This window comes from Astyanax mexicanus, chromosome 3 (genome assembly GCF_023375975.1).
Source record: "Astyanax mexicanus isolate ESR-SI-001 chromosome 3, AstMex3_surface, whole genome shotgun sequence".
NCBI classification, from domain to species: domain Eukaryota; kingdom Metazoa; phylum Chordata; class Actinopteri; order Characiformes; family Acestrorhamphidae; genus Astyanax; species Astyanax mexicanus.
Window position 1 is genome coordinate 63,167,713 of NC_064410.1, and position 18,456 is coordinate 63,186,168.

The 18,456-nt window shown below is 34.5% G+C and overlaps 1 protein-coding gene across 2 annotated transcripts; it reads left to right on the forward strand.

Moving 5' to 3' along the window:
• The first annotated feature begins 9,724 nt into the window (after positions 1-9,724).
• Positions 9,725-18,216, forward strand: LOC103023345 (testis-specific serine/threonine-protein kinase 6). Of its 2 annotated transcripts, none has more exons than XM_022665345.2 (6): positions 9,725-9,859; positions 12,165-12,996; positions 13,128-13,621; positions 15,448-15,896; positions 17,028-17,112; positions 17,524-18,216. In XM_022665345.2, exons 2-3 carry the CDS (start codon positions 12,176-12,178, stop codon positions 13,618-13,620), a joined length of 1,314 nt encoding a protein of 437 aa, XP_022521066.2. In that variant the 5' UTR covers positions 9,725-9,859; positions 12,165-12,175; the 3' UTR covers position 13,621; positions 15,448-15,896; positions 17,028-17,112; positions 17,524-18,216. The 2 variants fall into 2 exon arrangements, with proteins under 2 accessions (XP_022521066.2, XP_007241414.3); XM_007241352.3 differs by having other exon boundaries at positions 17,031-17,112.
• Positions 18,217-18,456: the final 240 nt, after the last annotated feature.

Consider the following 18,456-nt stretch of genomic DNA (forward strand, 5'->3'; position numbering starts at 1 on the left):
GTAACTGTTGTTTGTCTCACTGGTGTCGCAGTGCTGTTAGCCAATCAGAGGCGATATGTTTGCATGTATGAATATTCATGGGCAAGAGCAGAAATCTTTTCATTTCTTCCCGCCCACTCCTCCACCGGACTAAAGCAGAGTTATACCGGATCACTGGAGCACTTCTGTTTTTTTTTCGTCTCAAAAGTATTCATTTAGTTCATCTGTTATGTGAGAAATGTTCTAAAAACATTTTCATGCAAATTGTTACAAATGTTACACGTTTTTAAAAAGTTCTTGGAACATTGTTTCTAAAACCTTTTCTGGACAATTTTTTTCAAAATGTTGCCAAACGTCCTCAAAACGTTCACTATTAGCTGAGAAGCCTGAATATCTTTGTATATTGATTTAATGTGAATCAAGCAGTTGTTATTTATATTATATCATAATTTCATTTTAATGAATAGACCAATAGAAATAGCGTTTTTTTAAACAACTTTTTGCATTGACTTCTGTTGAAAGATAAGAAGGTTTTAGTTATTTTAATCTTATGTAAAAAGATGATATTTAGGACATTTTGGATATACGTGGTTTTCACATGATGACAGACAGTACACTGCACAGAGGTAGAAGGTAGATGTTAATTAATACAGCGCTGTGAGGACCTGATGAAAATTATGACTCACATACTGTCTCTTTTTAACACACACACACACACACACACACACACACACACATACACATGCGTTTAATGGGGCTCTCACAGCTGGCTGGTCTCAGGCCTTTGTGTAAAAATCCTTTGTCCTCCTTTTCCTCTGTCCACCGCACCTAAATGACTTCCTTTCAGAGTGCAGAAATGTCACCTGGGTATGCGGGAGTGGTTCACGGGGGCTTCACAGAGACCGTGCCCATCTGTTACCTTACTAAAGTAGAAATGTTGGTTATTTTAACATTTTTTCACACAATTATCTACAAATTGTACTCCTTAAATTTGAATAAAAACAGTCTCGTTACTCCTATTTACTCATTTAACTGGTTTTTATTCCGGCTTCTCATCGTTCAATAAAACCCCTATCCAGATAAATCTCTCCATCCAGATAGAGTGAATCTGATTGTGATTGGATGTAGAGAAGTATAAACATATACCATTCCCACTCCCTATTGGTTTATACTGCGATCCATCACAGTCCAGCAAGAACGACGTATGTAGCCTAGCTTAAATTGATTTATAACTCTTATAACATCTTATATCTCATCTATGATTTCTATAAATTTGTAAACAGCAGTAATTATCTGCTTTTAGCTACAGAGAGAGAGAGAGCAGCAGTGAGCTGGAACTTACTAAAGCAAACTCTAAAACTCTAAATCTCAGCGCACTGGAGTCACTAAATCATTTAAAACTTTTAGTTTCTAACCAACTTGTTGATTAGAAGTTGATTTTCTTTTACTTTTTGATTTATTCTATTTATTTTGACTTTTCATTCACCTAATTTCCTGTTTTACCCTTTAGCCTTTTTGTTTATTTTATTTATTTAATCATTTTCATCATATATATGATTTTTTTTTTATTTTATATATATGATATTTTTTTATTATTATTTATTCTTCATTATTGAGGGCGCCAAAGAAGAGGAAAAAAAAACAATAATAAAACAGGAAGGTAAAGAAACAAGACAAATCCAGTGAATGAAAAAAGAAAAGTGTTAACAATATCCAGTATAAAAGCACAGAAAAAAATTAGTATATATTTATATATATATATATTTTTTTTTCCCTATGTCCTTCTCCTTCTTCCTTCCTCCCTATTTATTTTCTATTTCCTTTTATTAATTTTATTGACTATTTTACTTTTGGGCTTTTACCTTTTTTGTTTTAGTTTGTCTTTTTATTTTTATATGTTATTTTTATTTTTTACTTTGTCTATCTTCTGCTTTAAACTTTTAGTTTTATTCATTTATTTAATTTATTTTGTATTTTAATTCATCTAATTTTCTGTTTTACCTTTTAGCCTTTTTACTTATTTGATTTATTATATTCTTTTCATCCTTTTATTTATTGTTTTTCTTGTTTTACGTATGGCCTTTTACCTTTTATTTTTAATTTATTTTCTCACTTTATTTATCTTTTTATTTTATTGATTTACATTTTAGCCTGTCCACTTGTCCTTTTTTTCATTATTTTATTTTTTCTTAATTAGATCTTATATTGTTTGCTTATACCATTAAATTTTTATTATTTTGTTTATGAAGTCTGATTAAATACTTCATTTTAATTTAAATTTTTCAATCCTTGTAGTAACTGCTTGATTGAGTAAAGATGATCCGTGCAGAGACTCAAGAGAACTCCAGACAAACTTCAGTCCAACTAAACTTCTTTAATATATTTACATTCTACTGTGTGTAAAATACATTAATTTTTAATAAATGCATATATGCAGCTGAAACACTAGATCCCAAATTATATTATCAATTTTAACATTTTAATATTTTAACATTATTATAGTCATTATAGCTTTTAGTAAAATGTGTTTTGTCCTTAATCTCTTTATTTTTTTGCCCTTACATTACTTTTACTTTTATACTTTTATACTTAATCCAACTTCTTGGAAACTGCAGGATGTGTGATGGTACATTTCTTAAGAGATAATTTAATAAACACACGACTGCAGTGATGAAAACTCAACTTTTTTGCAGGAATATCATTTATATTTACTCTAATATCAGCGTTTTACTGAGAAAATAAATACTAACTGCCCAGATAATCAGCTTTTATTCTAATTCACACAGCCTACTATAAAACTTTCACACTATCTCACAGTACATCAGCTAATCACATGAATCTGCTGATGTTTGCATTAACTGATCTTCCAGAGCTTCATGCTGCTAAATGTAATTAGATTTATAGTTTTTTAATGCAACTCTAAAAATCGCACTCAGAACTCTCAGATGGGGACGTTACGTGTTTCTTTCTTCTATCCTCTAGTCCCCTTCTTTCTCTAGGGCCGTATCGATTGTGTAACGCCCCTCTCGCGCTCGGGGCCCATCCCCTCGTGCCGCCGCAGGGCGAGCGGTAATCCGCCGGCATGGGGCGGCCATGACATTTACCCAGGAAATTACCAGAACGTAATAAAGTCTTAATCAAAGAGCTGTATGTGTGTCTCTGTCTCTCAGAGAGATAAACGAGTGGAGAAGAGGAGGATGAGGGGATGACAAAGAGAGACAGAAAGTAGATTTTAACACTAATTTAATATATTTAATATAATCATGGTCAATTTGAAACTCCGAAGGGTGCTGAGGGTAAGAGGTCTTAATGAAGTGTCCATTGGTGAAAGCTTAGGAAACCAGGGTATTTAACCAACAACCATGTGATCAATAACCCAAGAATCAAACCACTCAGTCACCACTAACGTGAATGGATAAATGGACAGATGGATGAATGAACAGACACAATGTATTTGTAGAAAACGAGGTTATTGAACCTACAACCCTGTGATCAATAACACAACCAGATTTTTAGATGTTCTAGCTTAGCAAACCAGGGAATTGAACACACAACTGTGGGATCCTTAACCCAACATTCTAACCATTGAGCCACAACTGAATTGTGTCTCAACTGATGGAGGGATGGACAGATGGATGGATGAACAGGCAGACATACTGTATTTGTTTGCAAACCAGGGTATTGAACCAACAACCCTGTGATCAATAACCCAACACTCAAATCAAATGAGACACCACTGACATAGTTGGATGAATGGACAGATGGATGACGAACAGATGGTAATAATGTCTTTGTTGATGTTTTAGCTTAAAAGACCAGGGTATTAAACACACAACCCAGCGATCATTAATCCAACACTCTAACCATTGAGCCAAAACTTAACTGGAAGAATTGATGGATGGATGGAAGGATGGAGGAAAGGAAGGATGGAAAATTAGATGGATGGATGTACGAACAGACAGACCTACTGTATTTGTAGATGATTTAGCTTAGAAAACCAGGGTATTGAACCCACAACCCTGTGATCAATAACCCAACAATCAAATCAAACGAGACACCACTGACATTCATAGATGGATGGATAGATAGAGAGATGGATGGACGGATAGATGAATAAAGAGACATACCTAGTGTATTTGTAGATTTTTAGCTTTAGCAAACCAGGGAATTGAACTCACAACTGTGTGATGCTTAACCCAACACTCTTACCACTAGACACCACTGGATGGATGGATGTATGGATGGATGGATGTATGGATGGATTGATTGATGGATGAACAAAAAGACAGCCCTACTGTATTTGTAGATGTTTTAGTTTTGCAAAGGGTATTGAACCCACAACCCTGTGATCAATAACCCAAATAGATGGATGAACAGGTGGATGGATAGATGGATAAAATAACAGACATACAAAAAACATACTGTATTTGTAGATGTTTTAGTTTTGCAAACCAGGGTATTGAACCCACAACTTTGTGAACATTAACCCAACACTCTAACCAATGAGACTTTACTGATTTGGATGAATGGAAGGATGGATAGAGGGATAAATTGATGGATGGATGGATGGATGGACGGATGGATAAAGGGATGAAAAGGCGGACATACTGTGTTTGTAGATGTTTTAGTTTTGCAAACCAGGGTATTGAACCCACAACTTTGTGAACATTAACCTAACACTAAACAATGAGACTCTACTGATTTGGATGAATGGAAGGATGGATAGATGTATAAATTGATGGATGGATGATGGATGGATGGATGGATGGATGGATAAAGGGATGAAAAGGCGGACATACTGTGTTTGTAGATGTTTTAGTTTTGCAAACCAGGGTATTGAACCCACAACTTTGTGAACATTAACCTAACACTAAACAATGAGACTCTACTGATTTGGATGAATGAAAGGATGGATAGAGGGATAAATTGATGGATGGATGGATGGATGGATGGATGGATAAAGGGATGAAAAGGCAGACATACTGTGTTTGTAGATGTTTTAGCTCAGCAAACCAGGGCATTGAACCTAAAACTGTGTGATCATTAACCCAATACTCTACCCACTGAGTTACCACTGACTTGGATGGATGGATGATAGACAGACAGATGGAAAAATGAAAATCATGTATTTGTACATGTTTTAGCTTAGCAAAGCAGGGTATTGAAGCCACAACCCTGTGGCTATTTACCGAACACTCTAACCATTGAGCCACAACTCAATTGGATGGAGGGATGGATGGATGGATGGATGGATGGACCGACAGAAAACAAATGAACATACTGTATTTGTAGATGTTTTAGCTTAGCAAACCAGGGTTTTGAACCCACAACCCTGTGATCAATAAGATAGATGGATGAATGAACAGACTGACAGTTCCCAGACAGGGCGTGAGTTTATTTTCTGCCCGTTCTCGTTTTTCCACCCGTTCTTGGGCTCCCTATCTCCTTATAAGGTCGTTTTCCCCATTAACTAGCCATTTATTTGGATTGTGTGTTTATTATTATTTTTTTTTTTCATTTTTTCTTTGGTTTACCTGCTTTGAGATCAACTGTTCCGCAATTGGGTTCAACAACCCTCTGGGCTGGAGAGCTACTAGCTACTAAACTTAATTGTCGACCCCTGGTTTACACTATACTTTTATATGGAGAGAACTCCTATGAACATCTTCTTTCTCTGCAGCATCTCTGATTTATTAACTACCATCATCTTCTCAACTTATAGACGACAATTTACCAAACCACAGCTGAACCACCTCACTCACACTGCCGGTTTCCACCCAGCCGCTCGGCTCTTATCTACAGCGGCTGTGTTAAAGTACATCATACGATTGGCGTTCACTTTGATGAGCTGCAAACGGTTGGGCAATAATTAATAAGACGTTAATATTTCATATCGCATCTCCCATAAGCCCAGCTGGGTCCTAACCGGATGACTGACAGCCAGCAGTCTCTGAGCGGGTAACCATGGTGCCACCTGCTCTCTGTTGGACTCGGAGTGTTTAATTGAAATTCACTCAGTCGGATCCGAATTAGAATAAGAATGGCCGAAATGGATTATAAGTGGTGGAAGGGCAGGGGAGGAAAGTTTTTTTTATACATAGGAATGTGTGTGTGTGTGTGTGTGCTGTGTGGGTTTATATTCTGTTTTTGGCGAGTCTAAGCAGGTTTATTTTTTGTATGTGGGTCATTATCAGAGTACTGTGCCTTTTGGCATTTCATAACTTTCACCAAAAACACATTTTTAGGACTCTTTATCATATTTATACGACTACACTCAAATCATATTCCCCAGCTTAATCATTTACATACAGGAAACTCTAAATATTACAGTCAGACAGCCTGTAACTCTAAGAACCCACCAAGTTTGATGGATGCAAAAGGAAGCAAAAGGCAAAAATCGTAGTCCAAAAATCAGTCAAGAGTTCAAGAGGTCAAAACCAAAAACAGATCACAAGGCAAAAATCATAGCTTCAGTCATTTTTTGCTGACCTCATATTATTCACCATTACCCAAAATTACTCACTATTATTCATCACTACTTAACATTACTCAATATTACTCAATGTTGTTTAACATTACTCACTAGTATTCAAGGGCGTAGGAGCGGGTTTGATATTGGGGGGGACACTTTTGCTAATGCACCAAATATAGTTTCTTAGAACAACATAGGAATTACTTTTAATCACAAATAATCCCTTTTTTCTGTACTCTGTTTATTATTAGTTACATCCAAGTAAAGGTGACTTTACAACCGCCATGTTACTCCACATTACATTTAAACAAATATGCGTGAAATGTCTGAATTATATACATATATGACAAAAACTGATCAGTTATCATCTGCGCTTTTAGTTGTTTCTACTGAAAGCACTTCTTATGATGGTGTGTTTTTTTAAAAAAGAATGTAACTTTACGTTTCATAGAGATTTTTGACAGAAGTTAATATAAATATTAGACTAAAGAAAAAAACATTTGGATTCGCCTGGAATCCCTCTATTTACTCAGGATTTAGTCTTACTGTGAACTACAAATAAACAGAAGTCAGGTTAGAGCAGTGTTTCTCAACCCTGTTCCTACACATTCTACTGCATATCCCCACTGCCTACTCTGCTTTAAAGTCACTTAATAAAGTAAGTGGAGGTATGATGTGTCTAATACACTGCTGACATACATAATGAAAAGGATGTTAACAGGTAAACTCAGTAAAGGACTGTTTATTAGCTAATCAGTTGGATCTGGTAGAAAACACACAATTTTAGGGCAGAGATCAGGGTTAATAAACTGCTTTAAACTACCAACATAAAGTACTGTACTAAATTCTGACTATCCACTACATCTGGCTTCTAGCTAACTATTTTTTTCGTTTACTATAGCTTACAGTAAGTCCTGCAATCCTAAATTAATAAACACAATTTGAAAATGAAATAGTGATTAGCTGATCAGGGCAAGCTGAACATAACATTTATGTTTTTTTTAAGCCTTGACTCCCTGTCTAGCTAATTCCAAACTTAAGCTAACTGACTAACACAGCTGCAGTTTATTATCACACGGTGGGTTTAATCTGTGTGTTTTGATTTGGAGAGTCTTTTTAACCAGCTATCAGAAATAATCTCAACACAGGTCACATGGTAAACTCCGTTACCTCTTAGAAAAATCGCCGTATATCCAGAGTTACTTCAACACCAGCTGATGCTGGACACCGCTTCTGATTCTCACAGCGAGGGGGAGGGGCTTCTCCTCCACCAGCACGCTAACTCTTCTCGCAAGACCAGCGAGCTGATTGGCTGTTTATTCTGAAAGGCGGGACTTTCTCCCTGAACCGGCACCGTGATTGGTTTCCCAGCGCTTAGCGGTCGGTCTCTTCATTAACAGTACGACTGAGCTGAGCGAAACTATTTGATTTTTTGGGGGGGACAAATCCACCTGTTTCTAATATTCCCACCCATCCCCCCCGGTTCCTACGCCAATGCTAGTATTATATATTACTCAATATTATTTAATTGTACTCAATATTGTTTAACATTAATCAATAGTATGTAATATTACTCAATATTATTCAAAAGTACTTAATATTATTCAGTATTACTCAATATTATTTAATATTTCTTAATATTATTAAATTTTACTCAATATTAATTAAAATTACTGAATTTTATTCAACATTATTCAATATTATTCAATTTTACTTCATATTATTTAACATTACTTAGTTGTATGTAATAATACTCAATATTAATTACATTACTCAATTTTATTCAACATTATTCAGTATTATTACATTTTACTTAATATTTTTCAGTATTACTCAATATTATTTAACATTTAACATTATTTAACACTCAATTGTATATAATATTACTCAATGTTATTCAATTTTACTTAATATTATTCAATATTTCTTAATATTATTACATTTTACTCAATATTATTTAACATTACTCAGTTGTATGTAATATTACTCAACATTGTTCAACATTACTCAGTATTATTCAATTTTACTTAATATTATTTAGTATTACTCAATATTGTTTAACATTACTCAGTTGTATGTAATATTACTCAATATTAATTAACATTACTCAATTTTATTCAACATTATTCAGTATTATTCAATTTTACCTTATATTATTCAACATTACTCAATATTATTCAAATGTACCTAATATTATTCAATATTACTTAATATTATTTAACATTACTCAATAGTATATAATTGTACTCAATATTATTCAACATTATTCAATTTTATTCAACATTATTCAATATTATTCAATTTTACTTCATATTATTTAACATTACTCAGTTGTATGTAATAATACTCAATATTAATTAACATTCCTCAATTTTATTCAACATTATTCAGTATTATTTAATTTTACTTAATATTATTCAGTATTACTCAATATTATTACATTTTACTCAATATTATTCAACATTACTCAATATTTTTTAAATATTTCATAATATTGTTATTTTTTCTCAATATCATTTAACATTACTCAATATTATTACATTTTACTTAATATTATTTAATATCACTCAATGTTATTCAACATTATTCAGTATTATTCAGTTTTACTTAATATTATTATTTAGTATTACTCAATATTATTTAACATTACTCAGTTGTATGTAATATTACTCAATATTATTCAATATTTCATAATATTGTTATTTTTTCTCAATATCATTTAACATTACTCAATATTATTCAATATTACTTAATATAAAAAAAAATCCCTCAATATTACTTAACATTACTCAATTGTATGTAATATTACTCAATATTATTAAATATTTCGTAATATTGTTATTTTTTCTCAATATTATTTAACGTTACTCAATATTATTTTAACATTACTCAAGTGTATGGAATATTACTCAATATTATTCAACATAACTCACTTTTATTCATTACCCAAGATTACTCAATTTGATTAAATATTACTCCACAAGACTCATTATTAAATGATATTACTCAACACTGCTTCTTTAACATTACACTATTTAATTAAATATTATTATTAATTATTAACATAACTCAATTATATTTATTACCCAACATTACTCAATATTACCCAATATTATTACTGAAACATATAAATGATTGACAGATGCCCCGCCCACTGATGTCATACACCCTCTTTGATCTCCAGCCTGCAGCGTTCTATGCTTGGAACGTTGGTGACGTCACCGCGGCTGGTTTAAAACAGCGCGGTTCTGCAGCTCGTGAGTTCAGTTTAGTGAGTTGGTTTGGTTGATACTGTTCTAGATAACACAGTAACACGAGTATTATTAGTATTTTATCAGTATATTACTAGAATCAGAACACAGCAGTTTTTAAGAAAAACAGAACCGGTGCATTTTTTCTGAGGAAAAGGTAAAATAAGCATTTTTTTCATTACTGATTAATAATAAGCACAGATTCATCACAATTACACGTTTTAAACTGAGAATATAAACAGAATAAACAGCTGAAAATATGATTAAATATTTTAGATCTAATATTTTAGATGATTCAGACACTAAAAATGCTAAAAGATGTTTTTTTAGAAGTGTTTTCTCCTGACAATCACAGAGAATTTACAGCTAAAATAAAATAATTAGTGTATCTCTTTAATGAATCTGTTTATAATACTGTATATTACAGAGCTCTCAGTTAGAATGATAGTTATTTAGCATAAGCAGGATAAAAGGCTGCTAAAGCTGTTTTATTATGCTTAAAAACTCAATTTTAACTCTAGTCTTGCTGCTATTTTAACTAGTCAGATCTAAAATCAGCTTTAATATCGAGTATTGATCTATTGGATCAGAAAGCAGGATACGCCTTTAGTTTATTATATTAATATTCCTTATTAGTGGTATTAATGTAGTAAAACAGTGCTGCTGTTGTATTTGAGTATTTGATTCAGATTGATATAAAAAAACAGAATATAACAAGATAACAGTATAGTTAGTATTACGTTTTAATCACTACGTTAGCTAATGCTAATTAGTTTAGCTTAGCCTGTGTGGAGAAATTCAGGAATTTAAGCTTACTGTAAATAAACGGAAGCGCTTTACTCACCCAAATAAACAGGAAAAACACCTACAAAATTTCCCTACAAAAAGTTCCTTGTTTTATTCTTCCATCATAATTATAATATATACTATAAATTTGCTCAAAATCAGTTGTATTCTGGTCTATGAGTAAAGTGTTGGAAAAAAAGATTTTTCCTATAACAAAAAAAACATATAATTTGCTTTTCCCCAACCAATATTATTTACCTTTAGTGCTTCAAACATATTTATATGATGTTTCAAACCAAATAATATCAGTAAATAAAGACTCAACAGTGTCCACAGAAAAAACAGTGTGAAACTACCTGCTTTACTCAAACTAAAGCTAGGTATGGTGTGCGCACTACTTTATATAGTTTTATATATTTTACTCGCAGATTTTTACTAAGTACTTATTTGGCACTAAACTAAATTTTTATTTATTTACACTAAAAAGTTTATATTTTTGTATAGTATATAGTTTTCTTTGTGTGTCCTGATGATTAAAATACTGAAAGGTATAGGCTGCTCTGAGTGTCTTTAGGTTTTTAGTATCTACATGTATCCTAGAGGTGTGATTATTGATTATCAAGAAAAATAACTGCGTCTGATGCTGTTTCTCCATGTATTTTATCAAAGTAATAATTAATAAGCCATGTAATGAATTATCATCAATATTCTTATGCTTTCAGCTCATAAACACTCTAGTCTAAACATGTTTGAAAATATATCTTAGGTGTGAATATATTTAAATTCTATAAATTAAAAAATAAGTAAAAAAAAAATAAAAAACAGGCGCTTGGTAAAATTTTGAGCAAAACATGATCAGTTCCAGGAAAATATAACAATTCTGCTTCCTTTTACGTGATTTTAAATGATGATATTTTTGAGCAGCCGTATGTCTTCTGGAGTAAAAGAGATCAGGGCATGTGTCTGTCTGATATAATTACTGTGTTATAAGACCTGAAAGAGGAACTGAAAACAAAAACGGAGAATAAAAACACACCAAAACAGACTAGAGTTCAAAGGGTTAACTTAGAGTCAAGCCCCATAAGTAAAACGACAGTTCCCAGACGATACAGTCTTCCTGGGTTTTTTATATCTGACCCTGCAGAAGAGACGGGTACTGATTGGATGACTACCCTTCTTATCCCGCCTCTCCACCTATGCCACAGTAGTAGTGATAACTGCTTCCTACCTTTCGGTTCTAAATCGGTTCTGATTGGATGTCGTCCCTACCAAACATTTTCGTCTCGTTTTTATTAGTTGACGAAAATTTCAGTTAATTTAGTCAACGTTTTTTTAATCATTTTATGCTGTTTTAATGTAGTTATGGTCTCGTTTTCGGCTTGAAAAAAAGGTTCATTGACGAAAACTATGACGAAAACTATTTAGCAACGAAAAAATAACACTGATCCGGTGGATTCTCACAGTGCAAAAAATACGTCTGCAAACTAAACCTCTATAATTAAGGTTTATGAGATTTGGCCTCTAAATTGTGTTAATTATATCATAATTAGAAAGAAAACTCAGATTTAGCTTCTCAGAGCCTTTCAAAAAGTGGTATAATGATCTTCTAAAGTGGTCCACAATGAAAAGTATACCTGAATGAGCTTCTAACCATCTGCTCTTTCATATCTCTACAGAGTGAACAACCATGAGTGACGACCGGATCTTGCAGCGCTTAGGCTACACGCTGCAGAACACCATCGGGTACGGGAGCTCCAGCACCGTCAGGCTGGCCGTCTCCAGCCAGCACCAGGGCAAGGTGGCCATCAAAATAATGAACCGCCGTTTGATGACGGACTGGCATGTTAACAAGTTCCTCTCGTGGGAACTGGCAACCCTCAAAACAGTGAGGCACCCGCACATCGTCAAGGTGCACAAGATTCTGGAGACGAGAAAAGGGAGGGTCTTCATCGTTATGGAGGCTGCAGAAAGTACCCTCTTGAAGAAGATTTTGGAGGGCCCGGTCTCCGTCGCCAACGCCAAAAAGTGGTTTTCTCAGCTGGTCAGCGCCATGGTGTACCTGCACGAGCGGGACATCGTGCACCGGGACCTCAAGTGTGAGAACGTCCTGCTGAGCACCGATGACCAAATCAAGGTGACGGACTTCGGTTTGTCGTGCGTCTGCAAAGGATTCCCCGACCTGACCGAAACGTTTAGTGGCACTTTGCAATACATGGCGCCCGAGGTGCTCTCTGGTCGCCCCTACGACCCGAAGAAGAGCGACGTCTGGAGCCTGGGGATTGTCCTGTACGAGCTGGTCACCGGACGCATGCTCTTTAACGTCGCTGATATAAAACAGCTGCAGGAACTCCAAAAGGAACAGACGGTACCTCGGGTTCACCCGTGCTGGATCAAATTCGGGCTCTCCTGCCGGAACCTGATCTCCAAAATGCTGCAGGTGAATCCGCAGGATCGGCCCTCCATGGCAGAGGTGGCGCAGGACTGCTGGCTGCTGTCGTGTAGAGAAAGGTAATGAAACCATGTGAGAAATCTTGTGTCGGAGCTTCAATGTCACGTTCCAGATTTGTATACCTAAGAAAGAATTTGATTATATCTTTATTTTAAATGGGTTTAATATATATTTTTTTCATTTATTTTAGGTTTCAACGCAGATTCAGGCGCCATGAACCACAAGTTTTACTCACACGTGAGGAGACCACATCTACAGAATCTCCATCTACAGAGTCCACACCTGAAGAGTCCACACCTGAAGAGTCCACACCTGTAGTAGAGGATGTGGTAGAGGAGGATGCAGTAGAGGACGCTGAGTCTGAATTGAGCCGCAGTCCATCTGCTGCAGACCTACCTGATGGAAGCCTCGAGGACGTGGAGGAGAACGTGGAGGAGGAAGTGGAGGAGGACTTTGGGTGCTGTCCTCGGCTTCGTGCCGCAGTGAAAAGAGTCGTAGCTCCGATTGCGAGAGCTTCCAGGTCGCTGCGGAAGAAGATCAGGAAGGCTTTTGGGTTAAAACCCGAGGAGCAGAACTCCTCCCGACCCCAGCAGATCTGTGCCGCCTCTACTGTGATTCTTATGTGTCCAACATGTGAGCAGAGACGCGAGGACTTAGAGGCCACATTACAGCAGGGATTTTAAGGTAAGCAAGTCGAGTGTTTAGTGACTGGGAGAGCTATTGTCAAGCAGGAAGGAGGAGAGGACGGACGTAATTGCAGTATTTAAATTAATATAAGGAAACAAGATAAACAAAAGCAACACATTCAGTTAGATTTTCACATTATGTTAAATGTTCACATTATTTATTGACTGTATCTAAGAATATCAAAGATATTTTAAATGCAACTGAATATATGAAATAACATAATATACAATAAAATACAATGACTTAAAACATATTTTGTATAGACTAGGTCATCAAATCTGTCTGTTAACTAGGTTGCCTGTACAGTTTCCCTATGGGTCAAAAAGCTTTATGGAGCCTCATCTACGCATCACTAGAAAATGCAAAATACTCAAAAAAAATAAATAAATAAATAAACGGGGAAACCAAATAACTAAGACTAAAAAAATCAAAACTAAGAAAACAATATTACTTCAATGAAAAACAAACCTGATGCATACACAGCACAGGAACACTGAAACAGAAGGGCTTAAAAGCACAAGGAGAGTGAGGAACACCTGGGCCTGGATAACGAGGGGGCGGGGTTACAAATAAGACACAAGGTGAGATCACTAATGGTAAAACACGGGAAATTTACGGGAAAATACTAATACATGAAGATGGTAAAAAATGATTTTTTGACTTTGTAATTTGTAATTTAATTAAATGTATTTAATTACTATCTACATGAATAATCTAGTACAGTCTAGTTACTTAAGAATTTCATATATAATTATATGCACTACTGGGTGTTTCTTTTAACTGTTTGTCGTCAAATACATTTGTAAATTTCAGTCTAAATGCCAAAGTAAAATGTACAACGTTTTTGTAATTCTTACTTTTTGTGAGAAGCAAAACTGAAAACCATATATTTGCATATTGGGCGTGGCCTCTCCCTTACTTACCATCTTTGTGTTGTCTGGTGCCCAAAGCTACCTTATCCTAGTCGTGCAGTAATTATAATATATGCGTTGATTGCCAGGCCTCAGTGTTGTGGGCTGTAAGAGCAAGTTACAGTATCTTTATTCTGTGTTTCTAGTGATCACAGTATGCTGGCTTTACTGAGTTTACTCCTTTACTGCTCCAGTATTATACTGTCAGTATTGATGGGTTGAGAATACATATGTGAATATGTGAATATATGTTATGTGAATATTACTAAAGTTTTATTAACTTGTAAGTGTGTGTTAAAATAAAGATGAATTGTTAGTTTATTTGACTAAAGAGATCATTTTTTAAAAAGGACAAATTGAACACTTAAGTTGTTTTAACTCAGTGCTATTTAGTACTATTTAGTAAACCATAAAAGCCATGAGAGAATGTGGCGCTGCATTGTTGTAGTAAAATCTCCTAAGATACACTGAGTAAAATCTAATTGAATATTGAATTGTTGCAAACTAACATTTACTGAAAAATTTGTAGTTAAATACACTTAGAATTATGAGTGAATCTTAAATTTACTTGCTGTTTTTACGTGAAAAAGGTTTCCTAACTTTTTTTAAGTAAATCATACTCCAATTTTTTTTCAGTGTAGTTTTCTGGTTTTGTTCAGTGATGCTGCCTGCACTGATTGGCTGCAGCTGGAAAAAAGGGCGGAGTCTGGCTTAGTGTGTTGGGTTGCTTTACTTACCAGTGATAAAGTCCTAATAAGGTGTTTGGGGTAATTGGCCTCCAAATAAAAAAAAATTGAGAAAATGGAATAAAATACGAAAATAAGTTATTAGAAATAATAAATTTAGTAGTTGGTTTGAGTTTAGTAGTTTAATCTTTGTTCTTTTTCTTTTCTTTTTGTTTCTCTTGAACAGATACCGTGGAAGAAGACGGCGAGTGTGCACACCGTGTAAACTAGGAGTGTCACTATAACTATAGTGTTTTAAAGAATTCATAAATATCGTCCTAGAAATTATTGGGATTAACGAACAAAAAATTGTACCCCACTAATATAAAACTTATTCTTCTGGGCTTTTAAGGGGCTTTTAAATGCCACGTTTAGATGTTTTAATTGGGCGTGGCAGAAATAATTGTGAACTAATCGATTTATTGGAGATTAGTACGATTAGTCGACAGATTAGTCGATTTTTCTTTTCTTTTTCGTGATTGTGGAGCATCCTTACCTTTGTCAGAATGCAGACGAGAGGAAACGAGGAGAGCGAGGCTTAAATTATCAATCGACCTTTAGATTTTAAGCATTGATGCTGCAATATTCTCATCATTACAGCCACAGAACATCTTCAGTCTTCAGCGCCCCCTTCAGGTGAGTTGATATAATAATAATAATAATAAAGATTTATTAAGTATATTAGGTTAACCCTTTGAACTCTAGGCTGTTTCTGTGTGTTTTTTATTCTCTGTTTTTGTTTTCAGTTCCTCTTTCAGGTCTTATAACACAGTAATTATATCAGACAGACACATGCCCTGATCTCTTTTACTCCAGAAGACATACGGCTGCTCAAAAACATCATCATTTAAAATCACGTAAAAGGAAGCAGAATTGATATATTTTCCTGCAACTGATCATGTTTTGCTCAAAATTTCACCTGTATTTTTTTTTTACTTATTTTTGAATGTATAGACTTCAAATATATTCACACCTAAGATATATATATATACATATATTTTTTTTTTAAATGGTTAGACTAGAGTGTATATGAGTTGAAAGCATAAGAATATTGATGATTTGAGTTCATTACATGGATTATTAATTATTACTTTGATAAAATACATGGAGAAACAGCATCAGGCGGAGTTATTTATTTATTTTTATTGATAATCAATAATCACACCTCTAGGATACATGTAGATACTAAAAACCTAAAGACACTCAGAGCAGCCTATACCTTTCAGTATTTTAATCAGGAATCACAAAAAAAACATATATATATATACAAAAATATAAACTTCTTTTAGTCTAAATAAATAAAAATTTAGTTTAGTGTAAAATAACTACTTAGTAAAAATGTGCGAGTAAAATATATAAAAACTATGTAAAGTAGTGCGCACACCATACCTAGCTTTAGTTTGAGTAAAGCAGGTAGTTTCACACTGTTTTTTCTGTGGTCACTGTTGAGTCTTTATTTACTGATATTATTTGGTTTGAAACATCATATAAATATGTTTGAAGCACTAAAGGTAAATAATGTTGGTTGGGGAAGGAGATTTTTCACTTTTTTAGGTATTTTTCTCTCAATGGGTTTCTTGTAGATTTAGCTTTACTGCACTGGGATGTGATCACTATTTTTAGAAAGGGTAAGCTCCGCCCTTTCTAACCATATATGGATTATGTTGATGTGTGAAGGGATTCCTGAGTAATTAAGATGGGAACGTCTGCAGGGTTTTTAGGGTTAAGTTAAATGTTTAACGGTCTTCGTCTTCATCGTCTCTTCAGCAGATCGTGAAAAAAAAGAAAAGCAGGAGTTTTCCACTGTGAAGACAGTTAGGGAAGACGTCCAGAGGACTGAAGACAGTTCCAGGTATCTTCTGATAAATAGTGTTTAGTGTGGTGAAGTGGATAACACCGCTACCTGGACTACCATTGAACTACTGTGGGAGAGATTCGGGTTCAATTCCTAATCTGGGTGACTATACTGTTCTACACCAATAAGAGAGATATAGAGATATATAGAGAGATATATAAGTTAATAGGGTTTTCGGATTTAGACTCCTATCACTACATTAGCTCACTTCTGTTTCATCCACTTATATTTGCATGTTTAGCCACACCCCCTCTTGAATGGCCACGCCCCTTATCGTACAGGAGTTCCTGCTGAATAAGAATAATAATAATGATGTTTAGGATGTTATAAATCACAGAGTTTAAGAGGTTTAATTATAAAGGGTGTGAAAAGTTTTCCAAATTCACATTTATGTTTTAACTCCTGCAGGAAAGTTCATCCAGTTCTGAGAAGAAGAACTTCAGTACCAGATCCAGATCCCAGGATTCATCACAGGAACCACTGAACTGATTTTAACAGGAAATAAAACTCCTGTTAAACAGATCTACCAGTCTGAGGAGTTTAATTATGATAGATAACAATAATAGGGGTGATACTGTATAATAAAAAAGCTAGTGCAGTAAGAAATAAATACAAAAAAACTATACAGTATGAAGTATGAAGGTAACCTGACTGTAAATAGGAGGTAGTGCAGTAATACAAAATAAATAAGGTAAACAGGAAACCAGGTACCAGCCTATATGACTATACTGAAAAATATACATAAAAACCTGTGCAAGTATTGTACTGTATTTAAAAGAATATAAAAGTGTCCAGGAGTGCAAATGTACAGGATGTACAGTTAAGTAATAATAGAGTCCCGGAGTGCAGATATACAAAAAAACTAGAACAAAACAAAAAGAGTCCGGTGGCTCTGGGGACAAAGGATCTCCTGAGTCTGAGTCTGTACAGCAGCTCTGAGACCGAACCTGCCACTGAAACTCTGATGCTCTTATGGTCCATGAAGCCATGAAGATGGTGTGCAGTGGGTGATCATCATCATCATTCATGATGCAGAGCAGTTTGTGCAGTGTCCTCCAATTTTACAGCTCTAAAACTCAAAGGACAAAGTGTTTTCAAAAATACAGCCTTAGTTATAAAGAAACATATACAGATAACCTTTCTTTTAGCTAAACTAACGCTACTAAACTCTTACCTCAGATAGATAGATAGATAGATAGATAGGTAGATAGATAGATAGATAGAAAACAACACAGAAGCACAAATAACAATAATAGGGGTGATACAGTATAATACAAAAGCTAGTAAAGGTGCAGTAAGAAATAAATACAAAAAAACTACACAAAGTATGAAGGTAACCTG